Below are 18,085 nucleotides of genomic sequence, written 5' to 3'. Positions count from 1 at the left end.
AGCATATTACACCAGTCCTTAGGTCCCTACACTGGCTTCCAGTTATGTTTAGGATAGATTTTAAAGTACTTTTACTTGTTTATAAAGCACTCAATGGCCTAGGACCTACATACATTGCAGATATGCTTACTGTATATAAGATCGAGTCAGTAATATCAAGGGTTCACACAAAACAAGGGGAATCCGCTTTTAGCTATTATGCCGCCCGCAGTTGGAATCACCTTCCAGAAGAGATCAGATGTGCTAATACATTAGACACATTTAAATGCAGACTCAAAACTCATCTGTTCAGTTGTGCATTTATTGAATGAGCACTGTGCTACGTCCGAACAGATTGCATCATTTTATGTATAATCATTTCTGTATTAATTAATTTGAAATCATTTTCTTTTTTTTAAATCATCTTAAATGTTCTTAATTTTGTTTTTATTGTTGTGATTATTATTTTAAATTTTTATGATTTTTATGCTATTGTGATTTTAATTCCTTTTTATGTACAGCACTTTGAATTACCATTGTGTATGAAATGTGCTATATAAATAAACTTGCCTTGCCTTAATGTTCTGAATGTAGGTTCTATGACTGGGATATTTACTCGAATGCAGTTCAAAGGTTGAATTTAACATATATTGTATTTTATTTAGTCTAATTAACAGACAAATATAGTGTTTCAGTGAAGAGTGAATTATTCACGTAGTTTCATTTAGAAATCATTTATAGTTACACAGTAAAAATTACATTCCTTCTATTAACTGCGTCTTTTTTCCGTATTTGTATTATTATTATTATCATCATCATTATTATAATTATTACTATTATTATTAGCCTATTGTTATTGTATATATTTTTATTTTAGTTTATATTCGTTTCCCCCCTTAATTTTGATCTCTTAACGTTCTATATGGAAATGATACTGTAAAATGCTTGACATATGCTATATGACTTTATGATTGTATTTATGCCCGTGTGTGACCATAAATGAGCATGTTTTCATTTACAAATGAAACTATACGTGAATGATTCAGTATAGTATTATGTAATATAGTCTATTTATTAGACAAAACAAAATAAAATATATGTTCAATTCAACCTTTAAACTACATTCCAGTAAAACTCAGTTATATAGCATATTTTAACAGTATCATTTCCATATAGAATGTTAAGAGATCAAAATTAAGGGGGAAACGAATATAAACAAAAGTATAAAAATATATACATAAAAGGCTGATAATAATAGTAATAATTACAATAATGATGACGATAATAATACAAATACGGAAAAAATACGACCAGTTAATAGAAGGAATGTAGGCCTATTTTACTGTGTGACGATAAATGATTTCCAAACAAAACTACATGAATAATTCACTCTTCACTGAAACACTACATTTGTCTATTAATTAGACTAAATAAAATACAATATATTTTAAATTCAACCTTTGAACTGCATTCCAGTAAATATCCCAGTCACAGAACCTACAATCAGAACATTAAGTAAAGAGATCGAAATGAAGGGGAAAATTACGAATATGACTGATAAAATATGATACATATAATACATATAATATATAACATATGTAACATATGAGGTTCCCACGAATTAATATCTTGTGGCCACGACATAATATCATGTTCTCACAAGTTTAAATGTGATTGGTTGGAGCGAGAACGTGCAACGATTGGTCAGCCCCACGTGGCCGGTGTCTGGTTGGCTTAAGTAGACGTTTGAGTCTTGAAGCTTGAAATGTTTCAAAATTCACAAATACGTGCAGCGATCTACAAATGCACAGTACGCAATTCACATATAAATGCCGGGCAACGTTGTGTTTGTAGAATAAAAAAAAATATTTGTAAGTATGTTTTTTATTTGCAATTCAAATTTTTTTTTTTTTACTTGTGAATATAAATCACTTTTGTGAACTCCAAGATTTATATGTGCATCTCATATTATTTATTTTGTGAATATGCTGCTGCTCCTATGTTGACAGGAACACAAAAACGAGAACATATTACACCAATTCTGGCACCTGTCACACCAGGCCAGCAGAGGGAGTCTTGCCCCTCACTGACTGTTGCTGCTCCCTCTGCTGCTTCGCTGGTTACTTCCTGTTTGTCCTCCATAAAAGCCAGCTTCACACACACTCACACCGCGAAGTATTGATTTGCATTTGCGGACTTTACCAAGCGTTATTCCTTGCTCCCAGGTTTTCCTAGTCTCCTTGTTGTTTTCCCTAGCCATAGTTCTGTTTTTGTTTTCCCAGTCTTAGTCATAGTTTTCTAGTTTCTTGTTTTCATTTCATTGTTTCCTTTGGACTGCCCACCTGGATTTTGACTCACGCTTGTTTATTGGATTACGCTATTGGATTATCTTTGCTGTTCATGTTTGCTGGTGTTTTCGACCCTGTCTGCCTGTCTACGATCATCATAATAAAGCCTTGCATTTGGATCCTCACTCTTGGTCGTCCCGCTTGTCACAGAATACTTCGCCAAACCCGGATCCAGCGGCTTTATTTCACCACCAGCAGTTCACCATGAACCCAGCCACTCAGATTATGCGTCTTAAACAAGGTGAGTGGTCTCTTGAGGAGTATGTCATAGACTTTGTCAAATTAGCTAACCAGACTTCCATGGATGACCTATGCTTGATGATATTTTTTCATGGAGGACTTTCTGAACCATTCAGCTCCTCAATGCCACTTTAGCAACCACATTGGACTTTAGGACATTATATAGACATTGCACTGCGATTGAGTGGCTCTCCCTTTACTGTGAGTGTTGTTGAAGAGCCACAGCACAAAATGTCTGCCAGCCTAGAGCCACAGCACAAAATGTCTGCTAGCCTAGAGCCTCAGCACAAGATGTCTGCTAGCCTAGAGCCTCAGCACAAGATGTCTGCTAGCCCCGAGCCTCAGCACAAGATGTCTGCCAGCCTAGAGCTACAGCATAAGATGGCTGCCATCCCAAAGCCCGTTCACAATATGGCAGCCATTTCAAAGCCTGTTCACAAGATGGCTGCCTCTCCTAAGCCTGTTCATAAGATGTCTGCCTTTCAAGAGCCCCTTCACAAGATGGCTACCTTTCCTGAACCTGCTCACAAAGTGGCTGCCTTTCCAGAATCTGCTTTCGGAATGACTATTCTTCCTGAGTCCGCGTTTAAGATGGTCACCCAATTGGACCCAGCTCACAAGAAATCTACCATGTCTGACTTCTCTCGCAAGATGGCTGCCACCCCAAGGCCCAATCACAAGATGGCCGCCATCCCCAAGCCTGTTCACAAGATGGCTGCCACCCCCAAGCCTGTTCACAAGATGGCCGCCATCCCCGAACCTGATCACAAGATGGCTGTTGTTCCTGAGCCAGTTCACAAGATGGCTGCCTTTCCTGCACCCAAAATGGCCGTCCTTCCAGATCCTGTTTGCAAAATGGCCGCCCCTCCAGCGACAATTCCCAAGATGGCCGCCCTTCCCGAGTCTGTTCACAAGAAGGCCACCGTCCCAAAGTCCGTTCACAAGATGGCTCCCGTTCCTGAGTTCCTGGTCAAGATAGCCGCCACGCCAGAGCCTGCTGCAAAGATGGCTGCCACGCCAGAGCCTGCTGCAAAGATGGCTGCCACGCCAGAGCCTGCTGCAAAGATGGCTGCCACGCCAGAGCCTGCTGCAAAGATGGCTGCCACGCCAGAGCCTGCTGCAAAGATGGCTGCCACGCCAGAGCCTGCTGCAAAGATGGCAGCCAAGCCAACACCTGCTACCGCCACGTCAGCCAAGCCAGCACCTGCTAACGCCACGTCAGCCAAGCCAGCACCTGCTAACGCCACATCAGCCAAGCCAGCATCTACTAATGTCACGTCTGCCAAGCCAGCGCTCGCTAACATCACATCAGTCCAGCCACAGTCTGTTCAGGTCATGTCTGCTGTTTCTGTAAAGTCAAATCACGTCACAGCAGCTGTTCCTTCAGAGTCACATCAAAACACCACTTCACATTCTGAGTCAAGCCAAGCAACCCTTCCTGAGTCAAGTCAAGATCCAGCCACACTCCCTGAGTCAAGCCAAGACACCGCTTTATCTTCTGAAGCTAGTCAAGACGCAACAGTACTCCCTGAGTCAAGCCAAGTTAAAGTTTCATACCCTCAGACAAGTCAAGACATCCTAACACCTCCTGTATCCAAACAAGTAACAGCAGTACTTGCAGAGTCACATCAAGACACTACTGTACCTCCTGAATCAGGTCCAGTCAAGCCATGTCCAGACACAACCGCTTCAGCCAGGCCAAGTCCAGTTATAGCTATTCCACTAAGGCCAAGTCAAGTTCCAGCTTTCCCAACCACGCCAAGTCACGTCATATTTGTGCCAGCCACGCCAAGTCAGGTCACAGCTGATCCTTCAATGACAAGCAAGGACTCACCCGAGCATCCAGAGCCATGTCATGTCTCACCCAAGCCGTCGCTCCCAAGCTATGCAGAGCCAACGCTCCCAAGCCATGCAGAGCCAATGCTCCCAAGTCACGCAGAGCCAACGCTCCCAAGCCTCACGCCCACTGACCCGGAGGGCATTCCTCTGCCAACTGCGTTACCTATTATGGCAATCGCCATTTTGAGTGTGTGGGCTGCACACTGCGCCCCAGTGGCCTCTTCTGCCCATGAGTCTGGTGGCAAGAGTCTGGTGGTACATAGCGGAACTTCACGCTCTGCCCGCTCCGCCAAGGCTTCACGCTCTGCCAGCACCACAAAGGTTCCTTGCTCTGCCTGTTCCACCTAGACTCCTTGCTCTGCCTGCTCCGCCAAGATTCCATGCTCTGCCTGCACCGCCTAGACTCCCTGTCGTCTCTGACACGACCACGACAGCCGTTTCTGAAGTTCCTGTCTGCCCAGTCATGGCCATGGAGGCAGCGTACTCCTACGAACTCTTTACTTCTCTCCTTGTTCTGTCTGCCTCCTCTGTCTCTGCTCTCCCCAGGTCCCAGTCCATGATGCGGCCTCCTGTTCCGCCCTGGAGGGCTCCTGCGCCTCCTGCTCCGCCCTGGAGGGCCGCTCCGCCTCCTGCTCCGCCCTGGAGGGTTCCTCCTCCTCCCGCTCCGCCCCGGAGGGCTGCTCCGCCTCCTGCTCCGCCCCGGAGGATTTCTGCGCCTCCTGCTCCGCCCCGGAGGATTTCTGTGCCTCCTGCTCCACCCTGGAGGGCTCCTAAGCCTCCTGCTCCGCCCTGGAGGGCTTCTACGCCTCCTGCTCCGCCCTGGAGGGCCGCTCCGCCTCCTGCTCCGCCCTGGAGGGTTCCTGCATCTCCTGCTCTGCCCTGGAAGGCTCCTAAGCCTCTTGCTCCACCTCCAGCTCCGCCCTGGAGGGCTTCTATGCCTCCTGCTCTGCCCCGGAGGGTCGTTAAGCCTCCTGCTCCGCCCCGGAGGGCTCCTAAGCCTCTTGCTCCACCTCGGAGGACTGCTCTGCCTCCGGCTCTGCTCAGGAGGGCCTTTGCCCAACCTGTTCTGCCTCAGTCTCCTGGCCCCCCCACCGCTCCCCTGGACTGTTTCTTCCTGTTGTTTTTTGGAGCATCTGGAAGCCGCTCCTTGGGTAGGGCTATGTCACACCAGGCCAGCAGAGGGAGTCTTGCCCCTCACTGACTGTTGCTGCTCCCTCTGCTGCTTCGCTGGTTACTTCCTGTTTGTCCTCCATAAAAGCCAGCTTCACACACACTCACACCGCGAAGTATTGATTTGCATTTGCGGACTTTACCAAGCGTTATTCCTTGCTCTCAGGTTTTCCTAGTCTCCTTGTTGTTTTCCCTAGCCATAGTTCTGTTTTTGTTTTCCCAGTCTTAGTCATAGTTTTCTAGTTTCTTGTTTTCATTTCATTGTTTCCTTTGGACTGCCCACCTGGATTTTGACCCACGCTTGTTTATTGGATTACGCTATTGGATTATCTTTGCTGTTCATGTTTGCTGGTGTTTTTGACCCTGTCTGCCTGTCTACAATCATCATAATAAAGCCTTGCATTTGGATCCTCACTCTTGGTCGTCCCGCTTGTCACAGCGCCTCTCCTTTGGCTTCCTGTTCATTTTAGAATTGATTTTAATCGATTTTCGTTTTAGTGTTTAAATCACTAAATGGACTAGCATATTCTGACTTAATACAGCTATACACTCCAACCAGAGCATTTAGATCCACTGAGCATTTACTTTTGGTTGTTCCTGCCATAAGGTTAAAAACCGGGGGACCTAGTCTTAAAATTCATCTTTACTCGTTGGCTTTCAACACAGTATGCAAGTTAAGTTTTTATGATTGTGTTGGACTCTTGTCTGTTTTACAGTGGTGTGAAAAAGTGTTGGCCCCCTTCCTGATTATTAAATTTTTGTAAAGTTTGTCACACTTTAATATTTCAGGCCATCAAACAAATTTAAATATTAATCAAAGATAACACAAGATGCAGTTTTTAAATGAAGGTTTCTTTTAATGAAGGGAAAACAAAATCCAATCACACATGTCCCTCCGTGAAAAAGTGTTAAAACATAACTGTTTTATCACACCTGAGTTCAGTTTCTCTAGCCACACCCAGGCCTGATTACTGTCACACCTTTTCGCAATTAAGTAATCATAAATAGGACCTGCCTGAGTGAAGTAGACCAAAATGTCCTAAAACGCTACACATTTTGAGATCAGAAGAAATTCAGAAACAAAAGTAAAGGAAAGTAATTTAGTCCTATCAGTCTGGAAAAGATTATAAAGCCATTTCTAAAGCTTTGGGACTCCAGCGAGCCATTATCTACAAATGGCGAAAACATGGAACAGTGATGAACCTTCCCAGGATTGGCCGTCTGACCAAAATTACTCCAACAGTGCAGCGATGACTCATCCAAGAGGTCACAAAAGACCCCACAACAAAATCTAAAGAGCCTGCACAACTGCATGAATGAGATTAGGCAAAAATGGCCTGCATGGCAGAGCTCCAAGACAAAAACCGCTGCTGAGCAAAAAGAACATAAAGGCTTGTCTCAGTTTTGCCAGAATCTTGTTGATACCCAAGACTTTTGGGAAAATACTCTGATGAGGGACTGATGAGACAAAAGTTGAAGTTTTTGGAAGGTGTGTGTCCCATTACATCTGGTGTAAAAGTAACACAGCATTTCAGAAAAAGAACATCATACCAACAGTAAAATATGGTGGTGGTAGTGTGATTGTCTGGGTCTGTTTTTCTGCTTCTGGACCTGGAAGACTTACTGTGATAAATGGAACCATGAATTATGCTGTCTGCCAAAAAATCCTGAAGGACAATGTCCGGCCATCTGTTCGTGACCTCAAGCTGAAACTAACTTAGGTTCTGCAGCAGGACAATAATCCAAAACACACCAGCAAATCCATCTCTGAATGGCTGAAGAAAAATAAAATGAACACTTTGGAGTGGCCTAGTCAAAGTCCTGACCTGAATCCTATTGAGATGCTGTGGCATGACCTTAAAAAGGCGGTTCATGCTCAAAAAACCCTCCAATGTGGCTTAATTACAACAATTCTGTCAAGATGAGTCGGCCAGAATTCCTGCACAGTGCTGGAACAGACTCATTGCAAGTTATCGCAAATGCTTGATTGCAGTTTTTGCTGCTAAGGGTGGCACAAACAGTTATTTAGTTTAGAGGGCAAACACTTTTTCACACATGGCCATGTGGGTTTGGATTTCCCTTCATGATAAAAAAAATTCAAAAACTGTATGTTGTGTTTACATGTAATCTTTGATTAATATTTAAATTTGTTTTGATGATCTGAAAAATTAAAGTGTGACATGTGAGCTGAGCATGATCAGGTTTGTACACACTGGTATAGGATCTAGCATACATGCCTTACATATCTACATGTTTTGATGTTAATTGTTTTGTGCCACTAAATTGGGGTTAACTTTTATTCCTTTTTTTCCACCTTAGACCTAACAGCGCTGAAAGAGGAGAGAGAAGATCTGAATGAAACTGAAGAGAAATATCATTTTAAAAATCTTCATGATTTCATATCTGGAGAAAAATCTTTTTGTTCCTTACAGTCTGAAAAGACTTCGATACCATTTACCTGCCATCTGTGTGGGAAAAGTTTCAAGCAAAAACGATACCTTTATGTCCACAGGCGTATTCACACTTTGGAGCGCCTTTTTACCTGCCAACAGTGTGGAAGAAGTTTCACTCAAAAAGGACACCTTAACACACACATGAGAATTCACACTGGAGAGAAGCCTTACTCATGCAACCAGTGTGGAAAGAGTTTCAGTCGACAAGGATATCTTGATGGTCACATGAAAATTCACAATAGAGTAAAGCCTTACACATGCAAACTGTGTGGAAAGAGTTTCACTCAAAGTGGAAATCTTGAAGTCCACCAGACAATTCATACCATGGAGAGCCCTTTTACCTGCCAACAGTGTGGAAAGAGTTTCACTCAGAAAAGATACCTTAACAGACACATGAGCTTTCACACTGGAGAGAAGCCTCACATGTGCAAACTGTGTGGAAAGAGTTTCAAGGAAAAGGGAACCCTTAACACACACATGAGAGTTCACACTGGAGAGAAGCCTTACAAATGCAAACAGTGTGGAAAACGTTTCAGACAAAAAGAAAGCCTTAACAGACACATGAGAGTCCACACTGGAGAGAAGCCTTACTCATGCAAACTGTGTGGAAAGAGTTTCAATGAAAAGGGAACCCTTAATATTCACATGAGAGTCCACACTGGAGAGAAGCCTTACAAATGCAAACAGTGTGGAAAGAGTTTCAGACAAAAAGAAAGCCTCAACAGACACATGAGAGTTCACACTGGAGAGAAGCCTTACTCATGCAAACTGTGTGGAAAGAGTTTCAATGAAAAGGGAACCCTTAATATTCACATGAGAGTTCACACTGGAGAGAAGCCTTACAAATGCAAACAGTGTGGAAAGAGTTTCAGACATAAAGAAAGCCTTAACAGGCACATGCGAATTCACAATAGAGAGAAGCCTAACAGATCCCCTCAGTGTGTAAAGAGTATCAAACAAAATGTCTAGAACGGACAGTTCTGGTCCTTGATTGTAATTGGTTGAGCCACACTCAAACCTGTTGTATATTACTCTACAAACCTACACCTCTTTGTTTCTTGGCAACCACATTGTTGAAACCGCAGTTACAGTTGAGGTCAAAAGTTTACACCCCTTTCAGAATGTGCAAAATGTTTCCTTGTCTATAAAATCCCAAAGTATTCCAATTAGAATCCTATATAAGGCTCCTATGATAGAAATTCTAATTCACTTTTTAAAGAAATATGTCTTGCCCATGATACACTTGTTTGACAGAGTTTAATGCATAAACGTGCAAGGAATAATATGGACTATAGACAATGTATTTTGCTCTGTCTTTAAAGTAAATCTTCACATTTGTATGCCAAGAATTGAAGGGAGAGCTCGCAGGAAGTGCACTGTTTTTTGGTTGAAGCACAAGTGAAGGACACTGAGTACGTTTACATGGACAACAATATTCCGATTTTAAAACAATTAAGACAATACTCTGATTAAGAAGCAACCATGTAAACTGATATTTTTGATTAATTTAATCCGACTAAAGTCATAATCGGAATAAACACAAATCGAATTAAGACAGGTGGAGTATTCCTATTTTAGTCGCATTATGGAAGACATGTACACACCTTAATCACACTATTCCCCTTGTGCAGTACTTTTCGCCACATTTTGTGACAGGATACACACTAATGCTGCGTTCCAAGCAGGTTTTGAGCTCGCGTCTTCAAACCACGACTCAGGACTTTGTAGCGTTCCAGGCAAGTCACGCCAAGCATTTATTTATTTTATAGTATTAATAATTGGCTGCCCAATTTTAGTTATGGAATGTTTTACCTCTTTACATTCGGCAGGCCCCTTTACTGTCTTTGTTTAAATCATATCTTAAAACCTATCTTTTTTCCTTGGCCTTTGACACCTGAGCTGATATTTGCTGGATCGTGTAAATGTTTGCCCTATATGTGTGGACTTCTTATTGTTTTAAAATGTTTATTTTGAATAATGTGTGCCTTCTTTTAATTTTAATTTTATTGTTCAGCACTTTGGTCTGCTGCAAGGTGGTTATAAATAAAGCTGAATGAATGAATATTGAACCCATAGCTCAGTCAATTAGAGATGATAAGGGAATCAAAGGAATAAGTGTTAGAGGTTTAGAGCAAAAAGATTTGTTTGTATGCAGATGATGTTTTGCTGTTTGTTGCAACACCAGCGGTTAGTATTCCTAGACTGATGTCCATTTAAAAAAAATTCGGCACCTACTCAGGATATAAACTAAATGTTTAAAAAAAACACACACATTTTAAGTTTTAATTATACTCATCAGAGAGCTATGTTTAATAGATTTTAATTTAAATGGAATGCAACAAGTATTTGGGAATATTAATAACCAAAGATACTACAAAATTATTTGACAGTAATTATGGCCCTGTAAATAAGATAATTAAATCAGATATAGATAGGTGGTCCCAGCTGCCCTTAGAAATGCATAATAGAGGGGACTTCCGGCGGCAAGATGAGGAGATAGTCGCATTTCGCTTGCGCTCTCACTCGTTGTCATTTTATTTGCATTAATACGTTCAAATATATTTGGAAAGGGTTTACTTTATTTCTACAGATACTCCGCATATTTGATTAGTCGATCTGTCGAAAAATGACAAGTAAAAACGTGAAAAAATCGACGACAAGACAGACGCGGCTTGACAGTCCCAGCCTAAAGCAAGTTAATATGGAGGCCGCTGCTAACACCACAAGCAAAAGCCACGCCGATCTATCTCTGGCACAAGAGGACAATACACTTCTTCAGCTAATTAAAACTGAACTGATATCCTCCCGCGGTCAGATGGCAGAAACTATAAAAACAGAGATGGCGAGCTTTCGTTCTGAAATTGGATTGATTGTCGAAACCTTCCGATCTGAAGTAAAAACCAGAATGGACGCGCTACAACTGGAGTTTGCGGGACAATTTCAATCCATTCAGACTAAGCAAACTACTATGTCTGATACTATGGAGAAAATGGAAACATCGCTCAATTCTCACCACGACTCGCTCGAAACAATGAAAACCGCAGTTTCAACTTTAAAGGACCAAATGCAGAAACTGCAAGAGCAACAGCAGGACCTCGAGAATAGGAGTCGTCGCCAAAACCTGCGGATAATTGGCATACCTGAAGACGCGGAGAAAGGCCGGCCTACCGATCTCATGTCTGGTTTCTTTTCAGAGGTGCTAGGTAAAGACTTGCCGGATCTTCAATCAGTGGTGCTGGATCGCGCTCATCGTGCCCTCGCTCCGAAACCTCGCGCTGGCGACAGGCCCAGAGCAATGATCGTTCGTCTGCACTACTTCTCTGATAAGGCCAAGATTCTCCAAGCCTCCAGGAAACGCGGTGAGATTACATTCCGCGGCGCACGAGTTCATATTTTTCCTGATATGAGTGCCGAACTGAGCCGCAGAAGAGCCGCCTTTAACTCTGTGAAACTCAAGCTTAAGCAGGCTGGGATCTCTTACGGCGTCCACCACCCGGCAGATCTACGGTTCACTTTTGAGAACACTAGACTTTCTTTTAAGTCACCATCAGAGGCCGACTCTTACTTTGAGCAACATATTAAACCAAAAATGGATGCACTTGTCTCTGAATAGTTTTCAGGACGATCCTGATATCTTCCCCTCTTTCTGGACTGCAGAGACATTTTCTGGTAAAAAAAAAAGTAAAGGTAGGAAGAAAGTGAGGGGGGAAACTAAATGGCTTCATGAAGCTCTCTTTTCAACAAGACAAAAATTGTGTGTTAAAAGGCATTTTAAGATGTTGAGCGTTTGGAAGAAGTCCTATGCGTTTGGGAACGTTGAAGGTTAGTTACATGTTGGATGTTTTTTTGGTTCTCATTTGGGGAGTGGTTTGGTGGGTGGGTTGGGGTCAGGGTGTTCGTTTGACATTCAAATTTGTTCATGTTTATTTGTGCTATTGTGTACAGTTGTTAGAAATATTTCAGAAGGAGGTTGGCATCAGTTTTTCACCCATTAAACAATGCTGTAAGCCTGAGACATAGCGGTTTACTTACAGTGAACTTTGTTAGTTGGAACGTGAAAGGGGTTAACCATATTATTAAGCGAAATAAGATCCTTACCCATTTAAAGAGATTGGAAGCAAATATATCATTTCTTCAAGAAACTCACTTAATATCAGCTGATCATTATAAACTACAAAAATCTTGGGTGGGGCAAATGTACCATTCAGAGTTTCAGTCAAGATCCAGGGGAGCTGCAATTCTAATTAATAAAAATATTCCGTTCTGTGTGAGCAATGTCCAAACTGATAGGGGGGGAAGATTTGTAATAGTTACTGGTTCATTATATAATGTTCCCCTGATATTAGCCAATATCTATGCCCCTAACTGGGATGATGTATCATTCATGAAAAATCTCTTAACCAGTTTTTCCAATTTGACTACTCATAAATTAATCTTAGGAGGAGACTTTAACTGTGTGCTCCACCCCACTCTGGATAGGTCTTCGAAAACACCCTACAATATTACTAAATCCGCCACGTTTATTAATACTTTTTTAGAGACCTATAAATTTTCTGATCCCTGGCGCTTCTTATATCCAAACCTTAAGCAGTTCTCCTTCTTTTCCCCAGTGCATTGTTCATATTCAAGAATTGATTATTTCTTAATAGATGATAAACTGTTAACTTCTGTTACTGACTGTAAATATGAATCTATTGTAATTTCGGATCATAGTCCAGTTGTACTAAAATTAGCTTTTTCCAAATCACCAATTCGGAAGACCTGGCGCTTTAATAATTTTATTCTTTCCGATTCATCTTTTGTAGAATTTATTAATAATAAGATAGATTTTTTCTTATCCATCAATGACACCTCAGACATTAGTAAGGCTATACTCTGGGAGTCTTTAAAAGCCTATATTAGGGGGGAAATAATTTCATTTGTTTCGTGGGAGAGGAGAAACAGAAATCAGCGACTAAATGATCTTTTGAATCAGATGAAACATTTAGACTTGAAATGTGCAATTAAGCCCTCACCTGACATGTTTAAGGAAAGAACAAAACTACAGACAGAGATTGATTTAATAACATCTGAACAGACAGAAAGGCTTTTGCTTCAATCTCGCGCTAAATTATATGAACATTCTGACAAATCTGGGAAAATTCTCACTCAACAAATAAGACAATATTCAGCTACAAATACTATAACATCTATTCGCAGGGAGGATGGCAGAGTCACCAGGGATGAACTAGAAATCAACTTAGTCTTTGAAAAATTTTACACAGCCCTGTATTCATCTGAAATTGACTATAATCCTTCAGAACTTAATTCTTTTTTTAATTCTATTCAAATGCCCCAAATCCCATCTAACGATAACGTAGAATTGGAGAAAATTATTGATTTGGAAGAACTTAATGTAGCTCTCTCAAACATGCAAAATTCAAAAGCTCCTGGGCCAGATGGCTTTACAGTAGAATTTTTTAAAATGTTTAAAGGGAAATTAATGCCTCTGCTACTTGCTGTACTTGAGGAATCATTCTCTATAGGCTGCCTTCCACACACATTTTATCAAGCGACAATTTCTGTTTTACCTAAAAAAGGGAAAGACCGTCTGAACTGTGGCTCATTTCGGCCTATATCTTTGCTTAATGTGGACTGTAAAATATTGGCAAAGGTTTTGGCCCGAAGACTGGAGAATGTCCTCCCCACTATCATAGCCCCAGATCAGACTGGTTTTATTAAAAAACGCTTTTCATTTTTTAATATACGCAGGGTATTTGATATCATTTACTCTCCTGACTCAAACAAACATTTACCAGAAATTGTAATATCTCTAGACGCTGAAAAAGCCTTTGACAGTGTGGAGTGGAGCTATCTTTTCTGCTGTCTAGAGAGGGTCCAAATTTTTTGACCTGGGTAAAACTTTTATATGCTTCCCCCTTCTCTTCTGTTATCACAAACAATACTAGTTCACAGTATTTCCCATTGCATAGGGGAACTAGACAGGGTTGCCCTCTGTCCCCCTTATTGTTTGCAGTGGCAATTGAACCTCTGGCCATTTTGTTGAGGTCAACCTCAGATATCCAAGGCATATTTAGGGGGGACAGAGAGCACAAACTATCACTCTATGCAGATGACCTGCTTTTATTTATTACAGATCCTTACAATTCTCTCCCTCGTGTAATGACTGCACTAGAGTGTTTCAGTCATATTTCTGGTTACAAACTCAACCTCTCTAAGAGTGAATTATTTCCCATAAATCATGCTGCACAAAATACTTCTTTTTCCCCCTACCCATTTACAGTAGCCCTTGATAAATTTACATATTTAGGCGTGGTTGTCTCAAGAAATATTTCTGAGCTGTTTAAGCTCAACTTTACTCCCCTCTTAGAACAAACTAGGATATCACTTGAAAAATGGTCTAAGCTCCCCAACTCTCTGATTGGCAGGATCAATTTAATTAAAATGATTGTGCTCCCTAAATTTTTATATTTCTTCCAAACAATACCTATTTATATCAAGAAATCATTTTTTGCTCATTTAAATAAAATATTCTCCTCTTATCTTTGGAATAAAAAACCTCCCAGAATACGTCTACATTTTTTGCAAAACCCTAAAGAACAAGGTGGGATGGCCCTCCCAAATTTTCAATTTTATTATTGGGCTTGTAATTTAAGAGCTTTGACTTATTGGCAAGGCTCACATTACACAATACATGTCCCAGATTGGGTCCAAATGGAATCCTCAGCCTGCCTTCCTTCCTCACTCTCAGCTCTGCTATTTTCACCCTTACCGATGGGTCTAGACTCCCATACGTTGCACCCAATGGTATGGAACTCCATTCAGATCTGGGCCCAAATTCGCAGGCATTTCGGATGGCAAAGAGGTTCAATTTGTGCTCCAGTTGCCAGAAATCATCGTTTTTCTCAGCCTCTGAACGACCAGACATTCGTGCTATGGCAAGGAAAAGGTATTTTAACATTTAAGGATCTTTTTGCTGATGGTTGCTTCTTGTCTTTTACCCAAGTACAGTCTCAATTTAAAATACCTAAAGCTCACTTTTTCAGATATCTACAGGTGCGGGATTTCATACGCAAGAATATTTCTTCTTTTCCTTTCCTCCCTGAACAAAATCCTATTGATCAACTTTTTCCTGATAACCCAGAACAAAGAGGAACTATCTCTGACTTATATACAAAACTTCTATCTATACCATCCACTTCTGCATCCGCACAAAGAGATTCCTGGCAACTGGACCTAAATATCTGCCTGACAGATGAGATATGGAATGAGGCTATATATAGAATTCATGGATCTTCTATCTGTGCTAGACACAGCCTTATTCAATTTAAAGTGGTACATAGACTTCATCTTTCTAAAGCCAAGCTGGCAAAGATGTATCCTTCTGTTGACCCCACCTGTACAAGATGTAAGCAATCCCCTGCTACATTAGCCCATATGTTTTGGTTATGTCCTAGTCTATCTGGTTTTTGGTCACATATTTTTCTTTCTTATTCTAGAATATTTTGTAAAGATATTTGTGCAAATCCTTTGACTGCTATCTTTGGTATTGTATATGGAAATAACACTTTGTCAAAAAGTGAACTGGATTGCATCGCCTTTACTTCTCTTTTGGCAAGGCGCTTGATTTTAATTAATTGGAAACAGTCATTTCCTCCTGCTTTTAAACAGTGGGCCAAAGATGTGTTACAATTCCTGAGTTTGGAAAAAATTAGACTTAACTTAAGGGGCTCCAGATCAAAGTTCACTGTCTTATGGCGTCCTTTCATAAATTACCTTCAAAACCAAATATAACTACGAATGGACAAACTGATGTTGATGTTGTCAGGTTTTTCTTGTGATTGACTGATGCTATTTTCTATTTCACCTTTTTATTTTATCTATTTTATTGTTTTTTTTTCCTTTGTATAAATGTACACAATGTAAAAGCTCAATGTCTGTATGCATGCTGTTGTTAGCTATGCTGATATGTGAATATATGGTATCATTTCAATATAATTTCAATAATAAAAAAAAAAGAAAAAAAAAAATTACTAAAAAAAAAAAAAAGATTGATAATGCTGGAGGTCTAAAGCTGTTTAGGCTATGAGGCAATAGCATGTAACACGGCCTGTATGTATCAGACTACATGATACACACTACAACTCAATTAAAGTTTCATTAAAATGTTGCCTCACTTTCAAATCAAAAAAAAAAAAAAAAGAAATGCATAATAGAATAGATATAATAAAAATGAACATGCTTCCCCGTCTCTTGTATCTCTTCCAATCCCTACCAATTGAAGTCCCTCTTAAACAATTTAAAGAATGGGATAAGCGGATTTCAAGATTTATTTGGAGGGGTAGGAAGCCAAAAATTAAATTTAAAACACTGCAACTGTCTATAGAGAAAGGGGGCAGAGCACTGCCTTGCTTGTTGGATTATTACAAGGCAGCTCAATTAAGAACATTGGCATGCTGCTGTAACCCAGATTATATAGCAAAGTGGAAAGATCTGGAAATTTCACAGTTAGCTATACCACTGCAATCATTACTAGGTAAAAGAAAAAAACTTTGTATAAACAGAATCCTAATAGTTTAAATCACTGGACTAAAGTTCCTTTTAGAATCTGGTTTAAAAATGTAAATCACACTCACTGGAAAGACAATCAAGTCTACTGAGATGGGTCACCTTTGACCCTGACTTTAAACCAGCAAAATCTGATGGGAGGTTTCAATTTTGGTATAGACTTGGCATCACTACTTTTAGTTCAATTGCCTTAAAGGGAGAACTAGATAGTTTTCAGGAGATCTCAGATAGGTATGGTATGGAAAAATTAGACTTCTTTACTTTACAGGTACCTGCAAACCAGGACTTATTTCAACAGTGAAATAAAATATTTGGAGAAACATGACCCCAATTTAGTAGATTTATTTTTTGATGTTTTATAAAAATAAAGATAATAGGAAACTTGTTTCAAAACTTTATTAAACTAATCAATCCAATAATGAACACTCAACTAGGGAGGTTAGATTGAAATGGGAGAGAGAAGCCAGTCTTGCTATTTCAGAGAAAGAGTGGATGAATATATGTTCAGTTCAAGCTACTTCTACTAGCTCTGGTTTGTGGAGAGAATTTTGCTGGAGGAATCTGGTTAGATACTTTATAACCCCCAAGTTAAAATCTGTTCAGACTGGTGATACAGGTACGGTGGTGTGCTGGAGGAAATGTGGGGAACAAATAGCAGATCACTTTCATGTATTTTGGAGCTGCCCAGCTATTCAGTCATACTGGCAGGAGATAACAAAAGTAATACATAATATCTTTGACGATGCAATTGATTATTATTTTTCTACAATTTATTTGGGTAACTTACCAGCTCATCTGACAGTGAGAGATAAGTATTTATTAAAGATTTTATTAGCAACTAGCAAGAAAGCTGTAACACGAAAGTGGCTCCAGGCGGATCCTCCAACAAAGTCAGTATGGTTGGACATAGTAACCAGTGTTCAAAATATGGAGAGAATTACTTTTGCACTGAGATTACAAATGGACACATATTATCAATACTGGGAAAAATGGATTGTGTTTATGTCTTTATGTCTTGTAGTTTGACCTCTGTATGTATCCATTATGACCTATGTTAAGATGCAATGGTGACCACGCAACTATTTGCCAAGTTCTGTTGTTATTCTTCTTTTTGAAAAAAAAAAAAAAAACTTTAAAAATAAATAAATTCTTGAATGTTTCCTCTATATAATTATTTTTTTAATTGTTAATAATTGTTAAGAATTGTTTTATTTAAGAGAAAATACAATTCTAGATTATAATAATGTAGTAAAACACATTTTTTTTCTTATTACTGATATAATAAACAGTAGTAAAAATCTGCATACTTTTTTTTGTTTTTACCACTATGTGTGAAGGGAAATCATTATACCATACAGGGCTAATAATTATTTCTCACTAACAGAAGCAAGAATAGATTCTAGAATAGATACTGCCAAATCCAAACAGACTCCATTATTTTAGCTGTGCCATAAAATCCATGGTATTGTTTATTTATTTATTTGTATT

The 18,085-nt window shown here is 40.0% G+C and overlaps 1 protein-coding gene across 1 annotated transcript in view; it reads left to right on the top strand.

Annotated features, from left to right (window-relative positions):
* The window catches only part of LOC141339661 (uncharacterized), a 353,139-nt gene that overhangs the window by 219,451 nt on the left and 115,603 nt on the right, over positions 1-18,085 (top strand). Inside the window, 1 exon segment of the mRNA XM_073844972.1 lies at positions 8,489-8,922. Within this exon segment, the coding sequence (XP_073701073.1) occupies positions 8,489-8,922 (434 nt within the window).

Source organism: Garra rufa, chromosome 1 (assembly GCF_049309525.1).
Source record: "Garra rufa chromosome 1, GarRuf1.0, whole genome shotgun sequence".
Lineage (NCBI taxonomy): Eukaryota > Metazoa > Chordata > Actinopteri > Cypriniformes > Cyprinidae > Garra > Garra rufa.
Note: the sequence above shows the minus strand (reverse complement) of the source record. Positions and strands in the feature narration are given on the sequence as shown.